The following is a 24,943-nucleotide window of genomic DNA, read 5'->3' on the forward strand; positions in this document are numbered from 1 at the left end:
CATGGTAAACAGGCACCCTCCCTCCCATTGTGCTGGCCCTGCTTGGCATGTCCTTTTTTTTTGTTTTTAACATTTTCATTTATTGATTACTAGATAGAGACAGAGAAATTGAGACGGAAGGGGGAGATAGAGGAGAGAGACAAAGGCCAATAGGCCTGCTTCAACACTGATGAAGCTTTCCCCCTACAGTTGGGGATTAAAGGCTTGAACCTGCATCCTTTTACACAGTAGTGGATCTGCTTAACCAGGTGTGCCACTGCCTGGCCCCTTTTGGCATGTCTTTCTAAAGTGGAATCCATACCTGTACTCAACCTGTAGTTCAACTGTAGGCATGTGTGTTTTCATGGGGCAGAGAGAAATTAGGAAGGAGAGTATACTGACTGCGATCTTTACCTTGGGCTGACCCTAAAGGCCATAAGAAAAGTAAAAGGGGGCAGAGGGTAGATAGCATGATGTTTAAGCAAACAGACTCTCATGCCTGAGGCTCCAAAGTCCCAGGTTCAATCCCCCGTACCACCATAAGCCAGAGCTGAACAGTGCTCTGGTTAAAAAATTAAAAATAAAAAAAGAAAGAAAAGTAAAAAGGAGCGTCCGGATGGTGGCGCAACTAGTTGAGTGTACCCATCACAGTGCACAAGGACCCAGGTTCAAGCCCCCCGTCCCCACCTGCAGGGGTGAAGCTTCAGGATTGGTGAAGCAGGGCTGTGTCTCTCTGTCTCTCTCTCTATCTCCCCCTCTTCTCTCAATTTCTCTCTGTCTCTACCCAATAACCCTGGAGACAAAGAAAGAAAAGAAAAGAAAAGAAAAGAAAAGAAAAGAAAAGAAAAGAAAAGAAAAGAAAACAACAATGGCAACAAAAGGGAATAAAAAAATAATTAGGGAGTCGGGCGGTTGCGAAGCGGGTTAAGCGCATATGGCACAAAGCGCAAGGACAGAAGAATCTGCAGGGGAGTCGCTTCCCAGGCGGTGAAGCAGGTCTGCAGGTGTCTATCTTTCTCTCCCCCTCTCTGTCTTCCCCTCCTCTCTCCATTTCTCTCTGTGCTATCCAACAACAGCAACAACAATGATAACTACAATAGTAAAACAACAAGGGCAACTAAAGGGAATAAATAAATAAATAATAATAAATTTTTTTTTAAAACTTTCAAGCATGAGGCCTGACATCATGTACCAGAGTGATGCTTGTTCTCTGTGACTCATTAGTGAATATCTGTTTTTAATTGAATATGGAATTTTTTTTTTTTGCCTCCAGGCTTGTCGATGGGGCTCAGTGGCTGCACTGTGAATCCACTGCTCCTGGAGGCTTTTTTGTTTTTTCCCCTTTTGTTGCCCTTGTTTATCATGGTTGTTGTTATTGTTGTTATTGCGGTCTTTGTTGTTGGATAGGACAGAGAGAAGTCAAGATGAGGGAGACGGGGAGAGAAAGACAGACATCTGCAGACCTGCTTCACTGCTTGTGAAGCAACCCCCCTGAAGGTGGGGAGCCCAGGGCTTGAACTAGGATCCTTACACCAGTCCTTATACTTTGCGCCATGTGCACTTAACCCACTGTGCTATTGCCCAGCCCCCTGAATACGGAAGGAAAGGAGAGAGGGAGAGAGGGACTTGCTCAAGGATCCCAGTTCAAGCCCCCGGCTCCCGATCTGCTGGGGGGTCACTTCACAAGCAGTGAAGCAGGTCTGCAGGTGTCTCTCCCTCTCTATCTCCTCTCTCTCCTCTCCCCTCTCAATTTCTTTCTGTCCTATCCGATACAATGGGGAAAAAAATGGCTGCCTGGAGCAGTGAATTCCTAGTACCTGCACCAAGCCTCATCGATAACCCTGGAGGCAAGAAATAAATTTAAAAATAAAATAAAATAATAAAAGACTCTGAGGTTGGGTGGGGGGGGTGTTCAGGTCCTGGAACATGATGGCAGAGGACCTAGGTGGGGGGTTAGATTGTCATGTGGAAAACTGAGAAATATTACACATGTACCAACTTCTGTATTTTACTGTTGACTATATAAACCATTAATCCACCCATTAAAGAAAAAGAAAATAAAGATATCCAGAATAAGCAAATTCCTAAGACAAAGCATATAACAGTTTGTGTCCCGCCCCGTGGGACCTTCAACGTGGGTTAACCTAGGAGAGGGAGTGAGGACAAGGACAGGAGGGAGAGGGAAGGGGACAAGACACGCGAGAGAAATGAGACAAGTCAAGATTCTGACCAAAGGTGCTGTTTTTAAGGCCAGGGCAAGGGGGGAGTTAGCAGCTGGGGGCTGTTGATTGAAGTGGTGTGTTGTCATGGTGATCAGCTGTTATCTGGAAGGTCCTGGGTGATTCATAGGGAAGTGGAATTGGGAGACAGGAACTCATCTTGTCTGTGAACAAAGACTCTGTGGTCATGCCCATAGCAACCTTGAGGGTACATGTGGCTCCCCACAAGTTTGCCGAGGGAGTCGGGCGGTAGCATAGCGGGTTAAGCGCACATGGTGCAAAGCGCAAGGACCGGCGTAAGGATCCTGGTTCAAGCCCCCGGCTCCCCACCTGCAGGGGAGTCGCTTCACAGGTGTGAAACAGGTCTGCAGGTGTCTTATCTTTCCCCCTCTCTGTCTTTCCCTCCTCTCTCCATTTCTCTCTGTCCTATCCAACAATAACGACATCAATAACAACAACTACTACATCAATAAAACAAGGGCAACAAAAGGGAATAAGTAAATATAAGAAAAATAATAGTTTGCCGAGGGATTAGAGTAGAGGGTGCAATGACCATCCAGTGCGATCACCTTGTTCTTTAGTGCGTGACAGAAAAGCTTTGACAGAGAGAGAAATGGTGGCTGCACAATATTCTAAACACACGGAATTGCAGGGCGCCGGGTGGTGGTGCACCAATTAAGCACACATAGTATGAGGCAGAAGGATCCTGGTTCAAGCCCCCGGCTCCCCACCTGCAGGTGGCTCACTTCACAAGCAGTGAAGCAGGTCTGCAGATGTCTGTCTGCCTTTTACTCTCCCTCTCTATCTTTCCCACCTCTCTGAATTTCTCTCTGTCCTACCTAATAATATGGAAAAATTGCTACAGGAGTAGTGGATTCATAGTGCCGGCACTGAGCCCCAGAGTAACCCTAGAGGCAAACTAAATAAATAAACAAATGCTCTGAGTTGCATATTGGTAAAGAGTTATTTGGGGGCTGGGAGATAGCTAATAGAGTGACATACCTTCCCATGCCCAAGGCCCTGAGTTCAGACCCAAGGCAGAATATGGGAGCACCAAAGCACTAGGGGAAGCTCCACGCACGGTGAAGTGGTATTGTGGTTCCTCTTTCTTTCACTCTTTCATTGACTGTTTGTTTGTTTGTTTGTTTTTTACCAGAGCACTGCTCAGCTCTGGTTTATGATGGGGGGGACGGGTTTGAACCTAGGACTTTGGAGCCTCAGGCATGAGAATCTCTTTGCATAACCATTATGCTACCTACCCTTGCCCTATTTATTTTATTTTAATAAAAGAGAGAAAAAGAGACCAGAGCACTGCTCAGCTCTGGCTTAAATTAGTGCTGGGGATTGAACCTGGGACCTTTATCTCACTTTCTTCATCTCTATTTGAAAATTAAAGAGTGACAATGTCAGTCAGCAGTGGTGGAATCATATATGTACAAGGTCACCATGCTACATACAAAAATAAAAATAAAATTTGCAGGGGGAGGGTGGTGGTGCACCAGGTTAAGCGCACGTGTTACAATGCACAAGAACCCAGATTTAAGCCCCCAGTCCCCACCTGCAGGGGGAAAGCGTCACAAGTAGTGAAGCAGGGCTGCATGTGTCTCTCTACCTCCCCTTCCCCTCTTGATTTCTTGGTCTCTACTAAAAAGGCATCAAAGTTCAAATTTAAATGATTATTATATATAAACTATACCCTAGTTTAATGAAAATAACATCTGGCTGTACCTGGTTTTGCTGTTATGCAATTCTGTATGGGTTGTGGGCCATGGTTTGGAGAACAGACCTCAGTTTTCTTTTATATTTTATTTAATTATTCTTTTGCCAACAGGGTTATCTCTGGGGCTCGGTGCCTGCACTACGAATCCACTGCTCCTGGAGGCCATTTTTTTCCCTTTTGTTGCCCTTGTTGTTTATCGTTGTTATTATTATTATTACTGTTATTGCTATCATTGTTGTTGGATAGGACAGAGAGAAATGGAGAGAGGAGGGGAAGACAGAGGGGGAGAGAAAGACAGACGCCTGCAGACCTGCTTCACTGCCTGTGAAGCGACTCCCCTGCAGGTGGGGAGCCGGGGGCTCGAACCGGGATCCTTAAGCCGGTCCTTGTGCTTCACACCATGTGTACTTAACCCGCTGTGCTATTGCCCAGTCCCAGACCTCAGGCTTCTAAGAAGTCAAGAGGCCACTGTGAGAGAAGTACATAGGGTCTCTCTGTGTTATTCTTGCAACTTCTTTTGAATTTATCTTAAAATGAAAATTTCAATGAGAAATACAGATAGATGTAAGTGATCATGGGGGCCCCATACTTTCCATTCTCAGGCCTGACATTTAAAAACTGCCCACCAGGGAGCCGGGCGGGCGGTAGCACGGCAGGATAGGCGAACATGGCACCAAGCGCAAGGACCTGTGCAAGAATCCTGTTTTGAGCCCTGGCTCCTCACCTGGGGGGCTGGGTGGTGAAGCAGGTCTGCAGGTGTCTGTCTTTCTCTCCCCCTCTCTGCCCCTCTTTCCATTTCTCTCTGTCCATCCAACAACGACGACATCAATAACAACAACAGTAACTACAACAACGACAGCAATAAAAACTATAACAATAACAAGGACAACAAAATGGAAAAAAATAGCCTCCAGGAGCAGTAGATTCATAGTGCAGGCAGTGGGCCCCAGCAATAACACAGGAGGAAAAAAATAATAAATTGCCACCATCTTTGAGTCCAGGAACACACCCCAACCAGGTGAGAGGCCCTAGTGCCGCCATCTGTCCCTGTCTCACATTCACAGCTGGAGGCAAAGGTGCATCCTTGTCCTCTTGAGAATATGGCTCAGTGGCAGGCAGACACTCCCAGCAGTGTCTGTCTCCACCCCACACCTGTGACTTGGACCTTGGAGGTGAGATAGGAGAACCCCATCAGCTCTCATAGCCCCTGGGGCGGGGCTGGTGCCACCCTCTTGCCTGTAAGTAGATGCCTGAGTGGTGGAGAGATGATCAGACCAGTAGCCCAGGTACAGTGGCTACAGCATGAATGTACATTACTGAATTTTCTCCAGGGATTTATGGGAAGGTTTTCATTTTTCACTTTCTTTTTATTAGTATCTTTATTTATTGGCTAGAGACAGTCAGAAATCAAGAGGGAAGGGGGTGGTAGGGAGGGAGAGACACCTGCAGCCCTGCTTCCCCACTTGTGAAGCTTTCCCCCTACAGGTGGGGACTGGGGGCTTGAACCCGGGTCCTTGCGCACTGTAAGATATGTGTTCAACCAGGTGCGCCACCACCCGGCCCTGGGTAAGGTTTTCTATTATCTTTATTTTTATTGGGTAGAGACAACCATAAATTGAAAGGAATGGGGAGATAGAGAGGGAGCCAGACACCCGCAGCCCTGCCTCAGCACTAGTGAAGCTTTCCCTCTACAGATGGGGGCTCGAACCCAGGTCCTTGTGCGCTGTAACGTGTGCTCAACCAGGTGCGCCACCACCCGGCCCAGCACTGAATCTACAATAATGAGCTGCTGTGTTCAATCTGGCATCTCATAAGCTAAAGTGGTGGTGCACTGGTTCTCTCTCACTCTCTTCTCTTAAAAAAAAAAGGGGCTGGAGGGAGTCGGGCGGTAGAAGAGGGTTAAATGCAGGTGGCGCAAAATGCAAGGACCGGCATAAGGATCCCGGTTCGAGCCCCCGGCTCCCCACCTGCAGGAGAGTCGCCTCACAGGCGGTGAAGCAGGTCTGCAGGTGTCTGTCTTTCTCTCCCCCTCTCTGTCTTCCCCTCCTCTCTCCGTTTCTCTCTGTCCTATCCAACAATGACATCAATAACAACAATAATAACTACAATAAAAAACAAGAGCAACAAAAGGGGATAAATAAATATTATTAAAAGAAAAAAGGGCTGGAGTAGATAGCATAATGGTTATGCAAAGAGACTCTCATGCCTGAGGTGCCAGAGTCCCAGGTTCAATCCCCTGCACCAACCATAAGCCAGAGCTGAGCAGTGCTCTGGTAAAAAAAAAAAGAGAGAGGAAATGAAATGAAAAGAAAAGAGAGGAAAGAGAAAGGAAAAAGAGAAGAAAAGGAAAAGAAAAAGGCAGCCTGGGAAAAGGAGTAGTGGGAGGGATGTTGGACTTGCATGTATGAGGCCCCAAATTTGATCCCCACCATCACATGCCAGAATGATGCTCTGGTTCTCTTACACACACACACACACACACACCTTTTGGGGGGAGGGCGGGTGGTGGCACACCTGGTTGAGCGCACATGTCACAATGCACGAGGACCCAGGTTCAAGCCCCCAGTCCCCAACTGCAAGGGGGAAAGCTTCACAAGTGGGGAAGCAAGGCTGCAAGTGTCTCTCTGTCTCTCTATCATCTTCTTCCCTCTTGATTTCTGGCTGTCTCTATCAAATAAATCAATATAACTTTAAAAAAATTTAAAAAATAAAAAGCTTTACTTTTTTGCCACCAGAGTTATTGCTAGGGCTCAGTGTGTACACGATGAATCCACAACCCACTGTAACCTTTTTTTCCTTTTTTTTTTTACATTTTTTAATATTTATTTATTCCCTTTTGTTGCTTGTTTTATTGTTGTAGTTATTGTTGTTGTCGTCGTTGTTGGATAGGACAGAGAGAAATGGAGAGAAGAGGGGAGGCTAGAGAGGGGGAGAGAAAGACAGACACCTGCAGACCTGTTTCAACCGCCTGTGAAGCGACTCCCCTGCAGGTGGGGAGCCGGGGGCTCAACTTGGATCCTTACGCCAGTCCTTGCGCTTTGCGCCATGTGCGCTTAACCCGCTGTGCTACCGCCCGACTCCCTTTTTTTCCTTTTATTTTTTTTTCTTTTCCTTTTACTTGATAGGACAGAGAGGAAGAAAAAGACACCAGGGGTCTGGGTGGTAGCGCACCTGGTTGAGTGCACAGGTTACAATGCTGAAAGCCTGAGGTTCGTGCCCCTGGTCCCCACCAGCAGAAAGCTGGGAAAGCTCTGTGACTGGTAAAGCAGTGTTGCAGGTGTGTCTCTGTCTCTCTCCCTCTCTATCACCCCCTTCCCTCTGGAGTTTTGGCTGTCTCTATCTAATAATTAAAGATAATTAAAAAGAAAGAGAAAAAAGAGACAGCTGCAGTACTGCTTCACCACTTGTGAAACTCCCCCCCTGCAGGCGGGGACCAGGGGTTTGAACACAGGTCCTTGCACATGATAACATGTTTCCTCAACCAGCTGTACCACTGCCGGGTCGCTACATACCTTTTAGAAATAAAGAAGATGGAACTAGTTCTTAAGGCAATAAAGTTGCTAGCAACAGCACTCTGTAGCCAGCAAGCCCATCAGACCCGACAGGATTGCTCGGAAAGCTGCCTGAGGTTTGAGAGCTCGGGAAGGCAGCCCACATGGGCTCTGCCCCCTTCTTCACGGGGCTGTCCCGCCTTGCCTGTCCTCTAAGTTTGCCAGAACAGATCTTTGTGCAGGAGGGTGGGGGCAGGACCGGAGCCGGCTGGTCTAGTTTTGCTTTCACTTTTGTTTTCCCCAAAGAGGCAGGAACCGGGGAAAGAATCCTGACCAATAGGGCTCTCCGTTCCCGGAGCCCCAGTGGGCCAGCTGGGCACAGACCTCTGCCGGCCCCACCTCTACGGTTAGAACACTGCTGCCCAGACTTCAGCATGGACGCCCCCGAGACCTCCAAGCCGCTGAATGAGGAGCGATACTCCCGGCAGCTGTGAGGCTCCTAGGGGGAAGGGCCGGCGGCCTCCTGCCCCTCCTGCCCGGTTCCTCTCCCATTGCCCCGCTCTCTTATTTCCTGTTCTGTTCACAGGTATGTGCTGGACTTGCAGGCTATGAAGAGGATTCGGAGAGCCAAGGTCCTTCTCTCAGGCCTTCGGGGTCTGGGGGCTGAGGTGGCCAAGAACCTGGTCCTGATGGGGGTGGGCAGCCTCACCCTGCATGACTCCCAGCCTGCCTGCTGGTCTGACCTGGCGGCCCAGGTGAGCGTCCTGGGTGGGTGGGTGGGCAGTTCTGGATTCCTTGGCCAATGGGAAGGGGGCCCAGAGGAATCTTACCCAAATCAGCTTGGGTCTCTCCCTAGTTCTTCCTCTCAGAGAAGGACTTGGGGAGAAGCAGGGCTGAAGCATCTCGAGAAGCCGTGGCTGAGCTCAGCGAAGACACCCAAGTCTGCGTCCACCAGGGTGACCTCACCGAGGACCTGCTGCTGCGAGAAGGCTTCCAGGTGCCTCCCTGCCCCCCACCCGCCCTCAGCAGCCGGGGACCTGGCAGTGGTCTTGGCCTGCTGACCCCTGTGCACCCAGGTGGTGGTGCTCACAGCTTCCAGGCTGGAGGAGCAGCTGAAGGTGGGCAGGTTCTGTCACAAGCACGGGATCTACTTTCTGGTGGCTGACACCTGGGGCCTTGTGGGGTAAGTGATACCGTCTGCCTACCCACCACGTCACCGACCGCAAGTCGCCCTGGGGTGCCACCGGCTTCAGGTTTTTTCCAGACCCCGTCGTGTGGACCGGGCTCATCCCAACAGCCAGTCCTGACGCCACTCTCAGCCCCACCCCGCTGCTGCCCCAATCATCCCTCCAGCTCCACTGCCAAGCCCCCGTCGGCGCCCCTTTTTCTACCCTGCCCCTCCCCTTTGCTGCAAGTGTGTAGGCTAACTGCTGAGCTGTCTTGATGACCCCTGATGCCCTCACCCCAGGCAGCTGTTCTGTGACTTTGGGGACCACTTCACTGTCCAGGACCCCACAGAGACAGAGCCCTCTTCAGCTGTTGTCCACCACATCTCCCAGGTGGGTGCTCAGGTGTGGACACTCGCCTGTCGACCAAGGAGGGACTCCCCCCACCTGTGGAGGGCACCACCGAGTCAAACTCCCCCCTACCCAGGGTTCCCCTGGCATTCTCACTCTGAGGGCTGACACCCATGACTTCCGCGACGGGGACCTGGTGACTTTCTCTGGTGTTGAGGGCATGGTTGAGCTCAATGGCTGTGATCCTCGGACTGTCCGGATCCGAAGTAAGGCAGCCCCACTGTGACGGCAGACCCAGCATTCCTCTTCTGCAAGGTAGAGGGAGGAGGACACAGTGATGAGGAAAGCAGCTTAGCGAGCTTGGCCCTGAACTTGGAAGCCCGAGGTCCTGAGTTCAATCCCCGGCTTCCCGTGTACTAGCGTGATGCTGTTGCTCTCTCTCCCCCTCTTTCCTGCATTAATAAACAAATAAAAAGTGTCAGTAGTGCTGTACCTGGTTAAGCGCACACATTACCATGTGCAGAGGCCCAGGTTCAAGCCTCTGATCTCCATCTACAGGGAGGAAGTTTCCCAAGGAGTGAAGCGGGTCTGACTCTCGCCCCTCTATCTCCCTTTTCCCCTCTCGATTTCTCTGTCTCTATCCAATAAAATAAAAATAAGTAAAATATTTTTAAAATAAAATCTAAAGTGGTCCAGGAGGTGGCACATGGATAGAACGTTGGATTCTCAAGCATGAGGTCCCGAGTTCAATTCCCAGCAGCACACATACCAGAGTGCTGTCTGGTTCTTTCTCTCTCTCTCTCTCTCTCTCTCTCTTATCATTTCTCACGAATAAATAAATAAAATCTTTTTTAAAAATATTTATTTTTCCTTTTGTTTCCCTCGTTGTTTTATTGTTGTAGTTATTATTGTTATTGATGTCATCGTTGTTGGATGGGACAGAGAGAAATGGAGAGAGGAGGGGAAGACAGAGGCGGAGAGAAAGACAGACACCTGCAGACCTGCTTCACCGCCTGTGAAGCGACTCCCCTGCAGGTGGGGAGTCGGGGGCTTAAACTGGGATCCTTGAGCCAGTCCTTGCCACTTTGCGCCATGTGCGCTTAACCCACTGTGCTAACGCCCGACTCCCAGTAAATAAAATATTTTTTAAAAATAAAATCTGAAAAAAAAATCTTTTTTTTTTTTTGAGAACACAGATACCAGCAAGACAGGATGGAGTATAGGTAGGGACCTGCTGAACTTTAGAGGCCAAACTAACTAAGCTGACTCTCTCCCAGAGGACAGAACCTTGGAGATTGGGAACACAACAGCCTTCTCCTGTTACTTGCGTGGTGGCCTTGTCACTGAAGTCAAGAAACCCGAGACTGTGAGCCATGTGAGGAAGAGTGTATCTGACATGGGGAGCTGGAGCACCTGGAGGTACCCACGGTGTTCTTGACCTCACCCTGAAATTCATGCCCCCTGCAGAAGCCCCTAGACGCAGCCCTGCTCCAGCCTCGCATGGTGGCCCACCCACAGGACGTTGGCCGTGCCCTCTGCCTGCACCAGGCCGTGCGAGCACTGCATGAGTTCCAGCACCAGAAAGGCCGCCTGCCTCAGCCCTGGGATCCTGTGAGTGGTCCCTTACCTCTCCTAGTCTGTCACCTGCTCTGGGAGGCAACCATGACCATCTAGCTCACAGAGGTTCAAGTTTAATCTCAAAGGTAGTTTCCCCACTCATAAATGCTATCTCCAGGCCAGAGGCTGGGCCTAAGAGAGGGCTAGGCACAAAACCCCTGCTTCCTCCCAACTGTCAGACACTCAGATCTTGCTAGAAGCAGCATCCAAGTCGGAGCCGGAGCTATTTCTGGTGCCAGGCGCCCTCCAGTGGCGCTGCCCAGCATAGCAGCAGTGCCAGGCCTTGCCACTCCCTTGGTGGGTCAGTGTGGGTGACTTCCTGAAGGGTGAGATTCAGGGGTGACGCTCAGGCTGGGGCTGCTGTGCTCACAGCATTCTACCCCCGACAGTCTGATGCAGAGGTGGTGGTGAACCTAGCCCAGACTCTGGAACCACTGAAGGGGACAAAAGGAGAGTCACTGGCAGAACCGCTGGACGAGGGCCTCGTGCGGATGGTTGCCCTGAGCAGTGCCGGAAGCTTGAGCCCCCTGGCAGCCATTTTGGGTGCATTGGCTGCCCAGGAAGTGCTGAAGGTGGGCACAGACACAGGCAGGGGGAGGCTGGAAAAGGTCTGAGGCCAGTGGGTACCAAAGAGTGCCCAGTTCCAGGCAGCAGAGGCTTCGCCAACATGGGTGCAGCCCCCAACAAGGTCTGAAGGGGCTTGGGAGGTGGCAGGAGTCCCCATACTAGCATGCTGACTTCTAGGCAATCTCCAAGAAGTTCATGCCCCTGGATCAGTGGCTGTACTTTGATGCCCTGGAATGCCTTCCAGCAGACCAGAAGCTATTTCCCCGTCCAGAGGACTGCGCACCGGTGAGAACCTACAGTAGGAAGGCTACCCCTAGCCAAGGTCAGGGCTAGAGGACGACTGGCAAAATGGTCCCCAAAGCCCAAGCTGGAAAGCTCAGTGATCTAAGAGCGACATGCAGCACCAGCCAGTGGCCATCCCTGACCCCTGTCCATGTCCCCCAGAGAGGCTGCCGCTATGATGGGCAGATCGCGGTGTTCGGGGCTGGTCTGCAGGAGGAGTTGGGCCACAAGCACTACCTCCTGGTGAGCTGCGGTGGGAGGCGGTGGGAGGCGGGGAGCGCGGTGGGAGGGCCAGGCTGGGCCTTGCGGCTGAGGCTGCTCTGCTGGCAGGTGGGCGCAGGAGCGATTGGCTGTGAGCTGCTCAAGGGCTTCGCCCTCATGGGCCTGGGAGCCGGGGGCCGTGGCGGCGTGACTGTTGCCGACATGGACCTCGTGGAACACTCCAACCTCAGCCGCCAGTTCCTCTTCAGGCCCCAGGACATTCATGTGAGTGCCCGTCCCTCCTTACCTTCATCCCTGGACGGCCCTCCCGTGGCCGCCTCCCCCACCTGCATCTTTCTACTTTCTCCCCAGAGGAACAAGGCAGAGGCAGCTGCCGAGGCCACTCACCGCCTGAACCCTGACTTGAAGGTGACCCCTTCCACCCAGCCACTGGGTCCCACGACAGAGCGCACCTATGGGGATGACTTCTTCTCAAGTGTGGATGGGGTGGCTGCTGCCCTGGACAGCTTCGAGGCCCGTGAGTGTCCGGCCTGGGGGGGTTGGCCCCTGGTCCCACACCGAGCCCATCTCGCAGCTGCCGCTCTGCCCCTTCATCAGGGCACTATGTGGCAGCTCGCTGTGCCTACTATCTGAAGCCTCTGCTGCAGGCGGGCACACAGGGCATGTTGGGCAGCGCTTCAGTGTTTGTGCCTGAAGTGACTGCGGGCTACGAAGGGCCCTCCTCAGACGCACCTGAAGATGCCCCGTACCCTGCCTGCACCATTCGACACTTCCCCAGCAGAGTCGAGCACACCTTGCAGGTGGGAAGCACCCCAAGAACCCCTCTCCCGCCTGGAATAGCCTTCAGCCACAACCCCCCACACACATCTCACTGTTCCTCCCCTACAGTGGGCACGGAATGAGTTTGAGGGGCTTTTCTGCCTGTCGGCCAAGACCATCAACCACATCCAACAGTAAGGCCCCAAAAAGAATGGACGAGTGTCCACAGCCCCAAGCGCCAGCACCTTCAGGCCTCAGACTTCCTTCTCTCTCATCAGGACACTCACTTCTCCGGTGGACGTGGCGGGGGCACGGGCACCGAGCCTGCAGCAGGTGGTTCTCGGTGAACTGTCAGAGCGTCCGCAGACCTGGCGAGACTGCGTGGTGTGGGCTTACGGCCACTGGCAACTCTGTTTTCATCACGGCGTCAAGCAGCTGCTGAGGCACTTCCCTCCCGACAAAGTGGGTGGCTAGGGGACGGGAGGCAGAGGGCTCGGGTGGGCAGGGGGAGCCAGATGAACCCAACAGCCTCCATCTCCCTAGGTGCTTGAGGATGGAACTCCCTTCTGGTCAGGTGCCAGGTGGTGCCCGAGGCCCTTGGACTTTGATGTCAGTCAAGTGAGTGGGGTCCCCCGGGAGTCCCTCCCTGGATGGTAAAGTGGCCCCTCTGTATGCTGCAGAGATGCACGGATCAGAGAGCCACGTTTGTACACGTGTGGACGTCCACATGTGAGGGGAAGGCTGGCGGTCACACAGATTCAGAGGGCAGTGACTCCCAACCCAGGCACCCACATGCTCGTTTGCACCCCTGAGTCTGCCCTCACTTCGGTCCAACCGCAGGACTCCCACGTCCTCTATGTGCTTGCGGCCGCGAACCTGTATGCGCAGATGCACGGGCTGTGCGGCTCACAGGACCAGGATGCACTGAGGGGACTGCTGGAGTCACCGCTGCGGCCGGCTCCCCAGCGCCAGGCCTCCGGTGAGTTTGGTGAGGTTCCTGGCCTCCACCCTCACCCCAAAGGTCGGTGCTGTCTGACCTCTGCTGTAGGAGGGAAGTGGTGCTCGGAGGCTCTGCGGCTGGCTTGCTGCCTCTCCGGTAGCCTTGCTTCTCTCTGGCCCCTCAGCAGATCCGCTCCCTGCCTCCTTGCTTGTCCCCTTACCCTCTTTCCCTTGGCAGGTTGGGCCCGGGGGGAGAAGAAAGGCAAAAAAAAGAAGTGGCATAGTGGATGAAGCACACTGAATTCTTTTTTAAAAAAATTTTTAAATCTATTTATTTATTCCCTTTTGTTGCCCTTGTTGTCTTGTTGTAGTTATTATTGTTGTTATTGATGTCGTCATTGTTGGATAGGACAGAGAGAAATGGAGAGAGGAGGGGAAGACAGAGAGGAGAGAGAAAGACAGACACCTGCAGACCTGCTTCACCGCCTGTGAAGTGACTCCCCTGCAGGTGGGGAGCCGGGGGCTCGAACCCGGATCCTTACGCCGGTCCTTGCGCTTCACGCCACCTGCATTTAACCCGCTGCGCCACCGCCTGACTCCCGTACATTGAATTCTCAAGTTCAGTCCTTGGTATTATATGTGTCGGAGTGGTGCTCTGGCTCACTATTAAATAAATCAATCAATCAATCTTTTAACACACACTAGCACCAGCACTTCAACCACCCCTCTTTGGTGCTGGGAGCACCTCCCCATGGCCCCAGGCGTGGACAGTCACAACCGCACCCACATACACACAGACACTTAAGCATGCAAGGCTGAGGGCGAGGCTGCTGGGGAGGAGTCTGCAGCCTCACAGTCTCCCTAGAAATGGGAGGTGGTGATCTTGGCAGAGACCTAAGCACCTGACAGCACCAGGCTCCAGGAAGAGTCTAGGAGACGGGGACTAAAGGCTGTGCAAAAGACTTTTTATTAAAGACTTTTAAAATATTATCACTATTAAGACTAAGGCTATCTAACACCATTAGTTTTTCCTTAGTTTTTTTAAATTTGATTTATTTTATTTTCCCTTTCGTTGCCCTTGTTGTTTTTCACGGTTGTTGTAGTTATTATTGTTGTTGTTATTGATGTCGTCGTTGTTAGATAGGACAGAGAGAAATGGAGAGAGGAGGGGAAGACAGAGAGAGGGAGAGAAAGACAGACACCTGCAGACCTGCTTCACCACCTGTGAAGCGACTCCCCTGCAGGTGGGGAGCCGGGGCCTCGAACCCGGATCCTTACGCCGGTCCTTGCGCTTTGCGCCACCTGCACTTAACCTGCTACACTACCGCCCGACTCTCCCCTTAGTTACTTTTTAAAATATACAAGCACATATATATAATTTAATCTTAATGAGAAAGAGACATACAGAGAGAGAGATCAGAGTACTGCTCAGCTCAGGCTTATGGTAGTGCTGGGAAGTGAACCTGAGACTTCAGAGCCCCAGGCACAGGAGTCTTTTTTTACGACCACTATACTGTCTCCTAAACCCTTCCTTAGTTACTTTCCTTAATTAATTAATTATTTGCTTCCAAGGTTATTGTTGGGACTCAGTGCCAACACTATGAATCCTGATGGCTTTTTTTTTTTTTTTTTAACCAGAGCTCTGTTCAGCTCTGGCTTATGGTGGTGCAGGGGGCTGAACCTGGGACTCTGGAGCCTCATGCATGGGAGTCTATTTGTATAACCATTATGCTATATACTTTCTGCCCTTTTTTTTTTTCATTTTATTGGATAGGACAGAGAGAAACTGATAGGGGAGGGAAAGATAGAGAGGGAAAAAGAAAGATACACACCTGCAGACCTGCTTCACTGCTTCTGAAGCAACCTCGCTGCAGGAGGGGAGCCAGGGGGGCTGGAACCGGGATCCTTGCACGAGTCCTTCTGCTTCATACCATGTGTGCCTCACCTGGTGCACTACTGCCCGGGTCCTTCTGCTTCATACCATGTGTGCCTCACCTGGTGCACTACTGCCCGGGTCCTTCTGCTTCATACCATGTGTGCCTCACCTGGTGCACTACTGCCCGGGTCCTTCTGCTTCATACCATGTGTGCCTCACCTGGTGCACTACTGCCCGGGTCCTTCTGCTTCATACCATGTGTGCCTCACCTGGTGCACTACTGCCCGGGTCCTTCTGCTTCATACCATGTGTGCTTAACCTGGTGCACTACTGCCCGGGTCCTTCTGCTTCATACCATGTGTGCCTAACCTGGTGCACTACTGCCCGGGTCCTTCTGCTTCATACCATGTGTGCCTAACCTGGTGCACTACTGCCCGGGTCCTTCTGCTTCATACCATGTGTGCCTCACCTGGTGCACTACTGCCCGGGTCCTTCTGCTTCATACCATGTGTGCCTCACCTGGTGCACTACTGCCCGGGTCCTTCTGCTTCATACCATGTGTGCCTAACCTGGTGCACTACTGCCCGGGTCCTTCTGCTTCATACCATGTGTGCCTAACCTGGTGCACTACTGCCCGGGTCCTTCTGCTTCATACCATGTGTGCCTAACCTGGTGCACTACTGCCCGGGTCCTTCTGCTTCATACCATGTGTGCCTAACCTGGTGCACTACTGCCCGGGTCCTTCTGCTTCATACCATGTGTGCTTAACCTGGTGCACTACTGCCTGGGTCCTTCTGCTTCATACCATGTGTGCCTCACCTGGTGCACTACTGCCCGGGTCCTTCTGCTTCATACCATGTGTGCCTCACCTGGTGCACTACTGCCCGGGTCCTTCTGCTTCATACCATGTGTGCCTAACCTGGTGCACTACTGCCCGGGTCCTTCTGCTTCATACCATGTGTGCTTAACCTGGTGCACTACTGCCCGGGTCCTTCTGCTTCATACCATGTGTGCCTCACCTGGTGCACTACTGCCCGGGTCCTTCTGCTTCATACCATGTGTGCCTCACCTGGTGCACTACTGCCCGGGTCCTTCTGCTTCATACCATGTGTGCCTCACCTGGTGCACTACTGCCCGGGTCCTTCTGCTTCATACCATGTGTGCCTCACCTGGTGCACTACTGCCCGGGTCCTTCTGCTTCATACCATGTGTGCTTAACCTGGTGCACTACTGCCCGGGTCCTTCTGCTTCATACCATGTGTGCCTCACCTGGTGCACTACTGCCCGGGTCCTTCTGCTTCATACCATGTGTGCCTCACCTGGTGCACTACTGCCCGGGTCCTTCTGCTTCATACCATGTGTGCCTAACCTGGTGCACTACTGCCCGGGTCCTTCTGCTTCATACCATGTGTGCTTAACCTGGTGCACTACTGCCCGGGTCCTTCTGCTTCATACCATGTGTGCCTCACCTGGTGCACTACTGCCCGGGTCCTTCTGCTTCATACCATGTGTGCCTCACCTGGTGCACTACTGCCCGGGTCCTTCTGCTTCATACCATGTGTGCTTAACCTGGTGCACTACTGCCCGGGTCCTTCTGCTTCATACCATGTGTGCCTAACCTGGTGCACTACTGCCCGGGTCCTTCTGCTTCATACCATGTGTGCCTAACCTGGTGCACTACTGCCCGGGTCCTTCTGCTTCATACCATGTGTGCTTAACCTGGTGCACTACTGCCCGGGTCCTTCTGCTTCATACCATGTGTGCCTCACCTGGTGCACTACTGCCCGGGTCCTTCTGCTTCATACCATGTGTGCCTCACCTGGTGCACTACTGCCCGGGTCCTTCTGCTTCATACCATGTGTGCTTCACCTGGTGCACTACTGCCCGGGTCCTTCTGCTTCATACCATGTGTGCTTAACCTGGTGCACTACTGCCTGGGTCCTTCTGCTTCATACCATGTGTGCCTAACCTGGTGCACTACTGCCCGGGTCCTTCTGCTTCATACCATGTGTGCTTCACCTGGTGCACTACTGCCCGGGTCCTTCTGCTTCATACCATGTGTGCTTAACCTGGTGCACTACTGCCCGGGTCCTTCTGCTTCATACCATGTGTGCCTAACCTGGTGCACTACTGCCCGGGTCCTTCTGCTTCATACCATGTGTGCTTAACCTGGTGCACTACTGCCCGGGTCCTTCTGCTTCATACCATGTGTGCCTCACCTGGTGCACTACTGCCCGGGTCCTTCTGCTTCATACCATGTGTGCTTAACCTGGTGCACTACTGCCCGGGTCCTTCTGCTTCATACCATGTGTGCCTAACCTGGTGCACTACTGCCCGGGTCCTTCTGCTTCATACCATGTGTGCCTCACCTGGTGCACTACTGCCCGGGTCCTTCTGCTTCATACCATGTGTGCTTCACCTGGTGCACTACTGCCCGGGTCCTTCTGCTTCATACCATGTGTGCTTAACCTGGTGCACTACTGCCCGGGTCCTTCTGCTTCATACCATGTGTGCCTCACCTGGTGCACTACTGCCCGGGTCCTTCTGCTTCATACCATGTGTGCCTAACCTGGTGCACTACTGCCCGGGTCCTTCTGCTTCATACCATGTGTGCCTCACCTGGTGCACTACTGCCCGGGTCCTTCTGCTTCATACCATGTGTGCCTCACCTGGTGCACTACTGCCCGGGTCCTTCTGCTTCATACCATGTGTGCCTAACCTGGTGCACTACTGCCCGGGTCCTTTTGCTTCATACCATGTGTGCTTAACCTGGTGCACTACTGCCCGGGTCCTTCTGCTTCATACCATGTGTGCCTCACCTGGTGCACTACTGCCCGGGTCCTTCTGCTTCATACCATGTGTGCTTAACCTGGTGCACTACTGCCCGGGTCCTTCTGCTTCATACCATGTGTGCCTAACCTGGTGCACTACTGCCCGGGTCCTTCTGCTTCATACCATGTGTGCTTAACCTGGTGCACTACTGCCCGGGTCCTTCTGCTTCATACCATGTGTGCCTAACCTGGTGCACTACTGCCCGGGTCCTTCTGCTTCATACCATGTGTGCTTAACCTGGTGCACTACTGCCCGGGTCCTTCTGCTTCATACCATGTGTGCCTCACCTGGTGCACTACTGCCCGGGTCCTTCTGCTTCATACCATGTGTGCCTCACCTGGTGCACTACTGCCCGGGTCCTTCTGCTTCATACCATGTGTGCCTAACCTGGTGCACTACTGCCCGGGTCCTTCTGCTTCATACCATGTGTGCCTAACCTGGTGCACTACTGCCCGGGTCCTTCTGCTTCATACCATGTGTGCTTAACCTGGTGCACTACTGCCCGGGTCCTTCTGCTTCATACCATGTGTGCCTCACCTGGTGCACTACTGCCCGGGTCCTTCTGCTTCATACCATGTGTGCCTCACCTGGTGCACTACTGCCCGGGTCCTTCTGCTTCATACCATGTGTGCTTAACCTGGTGCACTACTGCCCGGGTCCTTCTGCTTCATACCATGTATGCCTAACCTGGTGCACTACTGCCCGGGTCCTTCTGCTTCATACCATGTGTGCCTAACCTGGTGCACTACTGCCCGGGTCCTTCTGCTTCATACCATGTGTGCCTCACCTGGTGCACTACTGCCCAGCCCCATAATTTAATTTGTCTATTATTGAATAAAGACGGGGGGAGATGGAGAGGGAAAGAAACAGAGAGACATCTGCAACTCCACTTCACCACTCGTGAAGCTTTCCCCCTTCAAGGGGGTCCAGGGGCTTGAACCTGGGTCCTTGAGCACTGTAGTGTGTTTGCTTAACCTTAGTTACTTTATTTAAAAAGATATTTACAGAGAGAGAGAGAGAGAGCAGAAGAAAGGAAAAGAAAGAAGGAAAGGAAAGGAAGGAAGAGAGAAAGAAGGAGAGAGAGAGAAACCAGAGCACTGCTCAGCTCTGGGTTATAATAAAACTGGGCCTCAGAGCATCGGTCAGGAAAATCTTTATCATAACCATTATGCTATTTCCCCAGCCCAGCAAAAGACTTCCCTGACTGAGGTTCCAAAATCCCAGGTTCAATCTTCAGTGCCATCATAAACCAAGACTGATTCAGTGCTCTGGTCTTTCCCTCTCTCTCTCTCTCTCTCTCTCTCTCTCTCTCTCAATAAGAGCACTAATCAGCTCTGGCTTATAGTGATGTGGGGGATTGAACATGTAACTTCAGAGCCTCAGGCATGACAGTCTGTTTGCATAACCTTTATGCTATCTACCCCCGCCCTCTCTCTCAATCTCTATCTCTCATTAAAATAAAATAAAAATAAATAACAATAACAAAAAGGAGATAGGGACTAAGGACTTAGTACCCCCTTTTCCTGATAGGTCCTGAGTCATCGAAGAAATTAAATGAAGCCCTCAAAATCTGGAGCAAGGGTCCTCCCCTGAAGCCCCAGACATTTGAGAAGGTAGGTGCCCACATTGCGATGAAGGACTGGACTGGAGAGGCAGAGGGGAAAGGTCAAGACAAAATGGCAACTATGGCCTTAGACCCAATCACCACCTGCCCTAAGACCCATTCAAAACACTTACTTTTGTGTCACTAAGAAATCTCCTCCCCGGCCCTCGACAAACGGAGATTCGTAAGTACATAGTGCAAAAGAAAGAAAGATAGAAAAGAAAAAGAAGATGTGGGAACTTTGATGTTCCTAGGCTTGAGTTCTCCCAGCTGGAAGCAGCTCCCCCCCCACCCGGAGCCTGAGCCTCAGTCTTTGTGTCTGCTTGGGGGTGGGGGATGTCCACCCTAAACAGCTGTGAGAAGTCTGTTCTGTGGCATGTGGGCCTGGTGAGGGGCACTTAACATTACTGTGACTTGGACCTCACAGGACAATGACAGCAACTTCCACATGGACTTTGTGGTAGCGGCAGCTAATTTAAAAGCTCAGAACTACGGGATCCCACCGGCCAACCATGCCCAGGTAACCCTGCCCTTTGGGGCTCAGGTCTGGAGGTAGAGGGGTTTGACCCAGCCCTCAGAACCAGAATGCCCTGTCCTTGGCAGAGCAAGCGGATCCTGGGCCTGATTATCCCAGCCATTGCCACCACTACAGCGGCTGTGGCAGGCCTGGTGAGCCTGGAGCTGTACAAACTGGAGGGCATGACACGGTCCCTCGATGCCTTTCGTCACAGCTACCTACGGCTGGCTGAAAATCAACTCAACCGCTGGAAACCTGATGCCCCAGCCACCCATACGGTGAGTTCTTTGGCACCCCAGCCGCTAGACCGGGGTTTCCCTACAGCTTCCTACACAGGCTGGGCTTCTGCTGGAACACAGGCTCCAGAGGCGTCCTCAGGACTCTGTCCAGCCCCTTTCTGTTGTGATGTCAAGCTGGGAGCTGTCAGACACAGGAAGCAGCCGTCAGCCACCCCCAGCCCCCAGCCCTCTGCTGCCCCTTGTCTGAGGAGCTGTAGCTTTAACTCATTAGTGGAACCAGACATTCCCCCACACCCCGTTCTCCCCAGAAGAGGGTCCTAAGGTGGTGGAGAGGGAAAACTAGGTCCTTCCAATACCTGGACCACTTTGTCCAAGAAGAGTTAGAAGGCATGGAGTTGGTCACCGGGAGTGTGGAAATGTGTGTTGGCATCACACGGGCTGAGTGCAGCAGGGCCTGGACATCCACTCCCCTGTGGTGAGGAGCGGGGAAGGAGTGTGCTCACACATCTGGGTGCCAGATGGCCGTGCAAGGCACGTCTCCGTCTCCGTCTCCGTCTCTGTCTCCGTCTCCGGTGTGGGCTTGCGTGGACGTGCTTGTGAGGACACTTGAGTGTGCCCCTGGCTTTGTGTGCTGATGTGTGCCTTCAAGTGCAGGACTGAGTGCCTTTGGCTGTGTGCCCCAGCTCTGCAGTAGCCGGCATCTCCTTAGAGCTCAGGAGAGGAGGCAGAGAGAATGTCCTCCCCAGAGTGAAGGGCAGAGGTCATGGGCCAGCACTGGGCTTTTGGGCAGCAGCCCTGGGGTGCCTTAAAGCACAGCACACAGAGACCTTTTGTGAGGGTCCCAGCGCTAGCCAGCACACAAGCTGCCTTTGTCCATGGTGGAAGGGGAGGGTCCCCTCATCTCACCTCTCTGTTCATTTGTTTGACCTCCCTGTTTTCTGAGGGGCTGGCAGGACCCCTCTGTCTTGGCCCCAGGCTTCCTGCCATTCTTTTGCTCTCAGCTCAGGGCACCAAAGATTCCTGAAACAGGGAAGGAGGGAGAGAAAAAGGAAGCCTTTGTGCAGTGTTCCTGCTGGGGTCTCTGGGCCAGCGGGGCTCTGGAAGTCACTATGTGTCCTGCCCCTGTGTGCCCACGAACAGTCCAGGCTCCACAGCCCTAGCGGTACAGGATGACAAGGACAGGGTTCCACCCCTGCCCCCATCCTAGCCTTGCACTGGGGAACAAGCAACTTTATCAGAGACTGACTGCTACAGCCCCGTTCTAGCTTCCTCAGGAAGCGCCGCCTCCCCCCCACACACACACACACTCTCTCTCACACATTCACACACACACTGTATCCTGTTCCCCAGTGCAGGGGGCCCCAGAGCCCCCATTTCCTGTCTTGGCCCCAACACAGGAGGGGAGGGTACTGAGACTCTGGGCCCAGAGCCCACCTTCCATCCCCCCACTTCTACTTCCTGCCTCGAGTCCAGCCCAGAAGGAGCCATCAGCTGCTGTTAACTGGGAGAAGGGTCGGGAGGGGGCTGTGTATGAGAAGTCTCTCACTCTTTCCCGTGACCACCCTCCAGTTCCAGACGCTGCAGTGGACCTGTTGGACCCGTCTGAAGGTGACTGCTGGGCAGCCGGAGATGACCCTGAAGTCCCTGCTGACCTATGTCCAGGTGTGCCTCACTCCCGCCCCCCCCCAGGCCTGGACCAGCCTAACCCAGCTGGCCTCTGCCCACCTCTGCCCACCTTCCTCTAGGAGCAGCATAAGCTGACAGTGAACTTGCTGCTGTCTGGCTCCGCCCTGCTCTACTCCACACAGCTGCCGGCCGAAGAGCAGGCCCAGTGCCAGGCGCTCAGGTGAGCCCACACCTGACTGCAGCCAGGCCCTGCTCCCTCCATGGAGGGCGCAGGTCAGGGCCATGTGGACTCTGCTCTTCCTCAGCCCATTTGGGCCCTCACACCATTCACACCATCCTGGCGGTTTCCTTCTCACACCAAATGGAGCTAATAGCAAGTGGGCTGGAAGTGGGGGAAGGGCCGAGAGCCTGCACAGAGGCCTCTAGATCTGCTGCTTGGCCAGCCCCCCTTCACAGCCTGCTCTCAGGGGACTCTGGGCTTCCTGCCTCCTGCCCTCCCCACCGGCCGCTCCTAAAATAGTTTCAGATGTTTCCTGTCTTGAGCTGCTCGGGCTCCAGGCTTGAGCGTCTTATGGCCCCTCAGCATCCTGGTCCATGCTCCTCCTGATTTCTCTACCCCCCACCCCCACCCCATGCCAACAGAGTGACAGAACTGGTACAGCAGGTGACAGGCCAGGTCCTTGATCCGGAGCAGCGGGTGCTGGTGCTGGAGTTGGGCTGTGAGGGTGACGAAGAGGACACTAACTTCCCCCCCCTGCACTATGTACTGTGACAAGGCAGCAGCCCGCCACTCTGCTCCACCTAGGGCTGCCTCCGGGCCACAGCAGGCTCTGAATAAATGCTGACTGACGGGAAGTGTTCACAGAGAGGATGGGTAGTGGGGCTCGGCGGTCATGCTCATGCGTGTAATGTGACAAGGGCATAAAGGGGGCCCTGAAAGGAGAAAAGACTCTTTAGATTCCCTGCCTGCACTGTGCCGGGCGGGGCCGGGGCTGCCTCCTGGACCCTCAGGGATATGGAGCCAGGACCGTCCAGAGAAAGACCTTTATTGTCCCGGCTGGAGGGCAGGGTCAGAGGTAGCTGACAACCTCGCTGCAGATGATGGGCTGACGGCTACGGCAGCTCATGAGAGCTGCAAAGCGTGAAGCGTCCGAGGGCAGTTCTGGTTCTGGGCGAGGTGGGCATGACAGCCGCTTTCCCGCCATGGCTGCCCGCCGTGCCCTGGCCAGCTGGCGCCGCAGCTGCTCAGAGAGACCGAGCAGGAACTGAGGGGGCCGGGCACGGGCACGGGGCCCAGCCCCACTGTCCCCTTCACCCGCCGCCTCGGGCAGCTCCATCCAGTTGTGCACCAAGTCCGCAAAGCAGTTGTCTCCCAGCACCAGGGGCTGGCGACTGCGGCCTCTGCTCAGCAGGGCTGCCGTCCAGTCCTCCGCGTCTAGCCCCCGCCAGTGCTCCAGGCAGGCATCAGGGGTGGACTTGGGCCGAGGCCGGTGAGCTGGGGACACGCTGGCCTCAGGGGCCTTCTTACGCAGGGGGATGCCACTGGCCGAGAGATGTTGTCTCTGGGGGGGCTGTGCTGGGTGCTGGGGGACTGCTGGTTCTTCCTCTTTCCACGTGCTACCGGACACCTCGGAGAAGCCAGAGTCCCAGTCCAGGGCATGCTCCCTGGGGCCCCCCAAGACTACGGTCTTGTCTCCTGTCACCACAGCCTCCTCCTCTTCCTCCACACAGCAGACAGACTCCTCTTCCGTGACGTCTGAAACCTGGAGCCAGCGGTTGAGCTGTATTCCTGCACTGGGTTTGGGAGGTGGTGGAAGGGGACCGGGCATGGGCGGTGAGCCTGTGTCCCGGCCACACAGCTGCCGAGGAAGAAAGAGTAGAAGTTGGAAGGGCACTTCCCCTACTCCTGCCTCCCCAGCCAAGCCGGACCCAGACAGAAGGCTAAAAGGGCTGCGTAGGCCTGCAGGCCTAGGCTCAAGGCCCCAGTGGGGCATAGGGCCTGCTCTGGGTGCTGGCACAGGAAGCCCAAGCTCTCGCAGCTACCATCAGCCGACCTGGTGGCAGTCTGGCAGGCTGCAGCACGCAGTGCTGGGCAAGTCAGCACCCGCCATGGGGCGGGAGGCAGGGTTGCGGGCCTGCATAGGGAAGTAGGTCCTGTTCAGGGTTGGGGAGGCATCCTGAGCTTCTCTGGAGATTGTCTCCCCAAAGCCCAGGGTGCCTCTGGGAGGACACAGTCTTTCTGAGTGAGGGCAGGAGGAAGGGCTTGCCCGTCAGCCTGGGGTAAGGAGCCTCCAACACAACACCTCTTAGTCCCTCACTGCCCCTGTTCCACCCCAGAAGTCTCTCTCCTCCCACCACCACCACCCCCCAACTCGCCACCCCCCAACAGCAGGGCCAGCTGGACGCCTGTTACTTGATGCCCAGCTTAGCTCCCAACCGTCCGAAACCTGAGGAGGGCCATCTGTGCCGCCCAGCCCCCCACCCATGGATGGGCACCGCAGACGGCCGGCCGGCCACCCGGCCACCCGAGCTTAGCTCGGGACATCCTGACGGCAGCTTAGCTCGGACGGCAGCCGAGCACCCCACGCCGGTCCCGCTGCGAGCCACACCCGCGCCCGGGCCTCACCAGTTCCAGGCGCAGCTGGCCCAAGAAGCTGTCAAGCCGAGTGCTGTGCATGCCTGAGCTGGGCCGCCCGCCCGGGGGCCTCAAGCTGCACGACCGCCGCAGCCCCCAGCCCCGCTCCCACCGCGCGGCTCCCGGCTCCCAGCTCCCGCCGCCCCAACATCTGGCAGATGCGCCCCGCCCCTGGGCTGGCAGCCAATGGAGCCCGCGCTGCACTGGGGTGACCCCACCCCTGGGGCCGGGCGGGGTGGGTGGGTGTGCCGCACACCCACTCCCCACTAGCGGGGAGGGGGGCATTGGAGCAGGAAGCCAAGT

The 24,943-nt window shown here is 54.1% G+C and overlaps 2 protein-coding genes across 3 annotated transcripts; one reads left to right on the forward strand and one right to left on the reverse strand.

Annotated features, from left to right (window-relative positions):
• Nucleotides 1-7,751: 7,751 nt before the first annotated feature.
• UBA7 (ubiquitin like modifier activating enzyme 7) lies at nucleotides 7,752-22,860 on the forward strand. 2 transcript variants are annotated; one of them, XM_016190081.2, is made up of 24 exons: nucleotides 7,752-7,899; nucleotides 7,996-8,164; nucleotides 8,266-8,406; nucleotides 8,486-8,592; nucleotides 8,878-8,968; nucleotides 9,063-9,192; nucleotides 10,204-10,301; nucleotides 10,394-10,537; nucleotides 10,933-11,115; nucleotides 11,288-11,395; nucleotides 11,555-11,635; nucleotides 11,723-11,878; nucleotides 11,966-12,131; nucleotides 12,212-12,414; nucleotides 12,503-12,567; nucleotides 12,652-12,835; nucleotides 12,917-12,991; nucleotides 13,214-13,352; nucleotides 19,551-19,633; nucleotides 20,051-20,143; nucleotides 20,227-20,418; nucleotides 21,949-22,041; nucleotides 22,125-22,225; nucleotides 22,648-22,860. In XM_016190081.2, exons 1-24 carry the CDS (start codon nucleotides 7,844-7,846, stop codon nucleotides 22,775-22,777), a joined length of 2,988 nt encoding a protein of 995 aa, XP_016045567.1. In that variant the 5' UTR covers nucleotides 7,752-7,843; the 3' UTR covers nucleotides 22,778-22,860. The 2 variants fall into 2 exon arrangements, with proteins under 2 accessions (XP_016045567.1, XP_060060629.1); XM_060204646.1 differs by lacking the exon at nucleotides 11,288-11,395.
• A 175-nt stretch (nucleotides 22,861-23,035) lies between these two features.
• On the reverse strand, nucleotides 23,036-24,805 carry INKA1 (inka box actin regulator 1). The gene is made up of 2 exons (XM_007527260.3): nucleotides 24,632-24,805; nucleotides 23,036-23,864 (listed from the first exon to the last, which is right to left on the reverse strand). Exons 1-2 carry the CDS (start codon nucleotides 24,680-24,682, stop codon nucleotides 23,076-23,078), a joined length of 840 nt encoding a protein of 279 aa, XP_007527322.1. The 5' UTR covers nucleotides 24,683-24,805; the 3' UTR covers nucleotides 23,036-23,075.
• Between the last annotated feature and the right edge of the window lie 138 nt (nucleotides 24,806-24,943).

The sequence above is a fragment of the Erinaceus europaeus genome, chromosome 12, assembly GCF_950295315.1.
Source record: "Erinaceus europaeus chromosome 12, mEriEur2.1, whole genome shotgun sequence".
Lineage (NCBI taxonomy): Eukaryota > Metazoa > Chordata > Mammalia > Eulipotyphla > Erinaceidae > Erinaceus > Erinaceus europaeus.

What these genes read in the sequence shown, in the direction of transcription:
- INKA1 (XM_007527260.3), bottom strand. Translation starts at nt 24,682, where the DNA reads ATGCACAGCACTCGGCTTGACAGCTTCTTGGGCCAGCTGCGCCTGGAA. An exon ending in GCCAGCTGCGCCTGGAACTG is followed by an intron (nt 23,865 to 24,631) that starts GTGAGGCCCGGG and finishes CTTCCTCGGCAG; the next exon opens with CTGTGTGGCCGGGACACAGG.
- UBA7 (XM_016190081.2), top strand. Translation starts at nt 7,844, where the DNA reads ATGGACGCCCCCGAGACCTCCAAGCCGCTGAATGAGGAGCGATACTCC. An exon ending in ACCATCAACCACATCCAACA is followed by an intron (nt 12,568 to 12,651) that starts GTAAGGCCCCAA and finishes CTCTCTCATCAG; the next exon opens with GACACTCACTTCTCCGGTGG. An exon ending in CCCTGCTGACCTATGTCCAG is followed by an intron (nt 22,042 to 22,124) that starts GTGTGCCTCACT and finishes ACCTTCCTCTAG; the next exon opens with GAGCAGCATAAGCTGACAGT.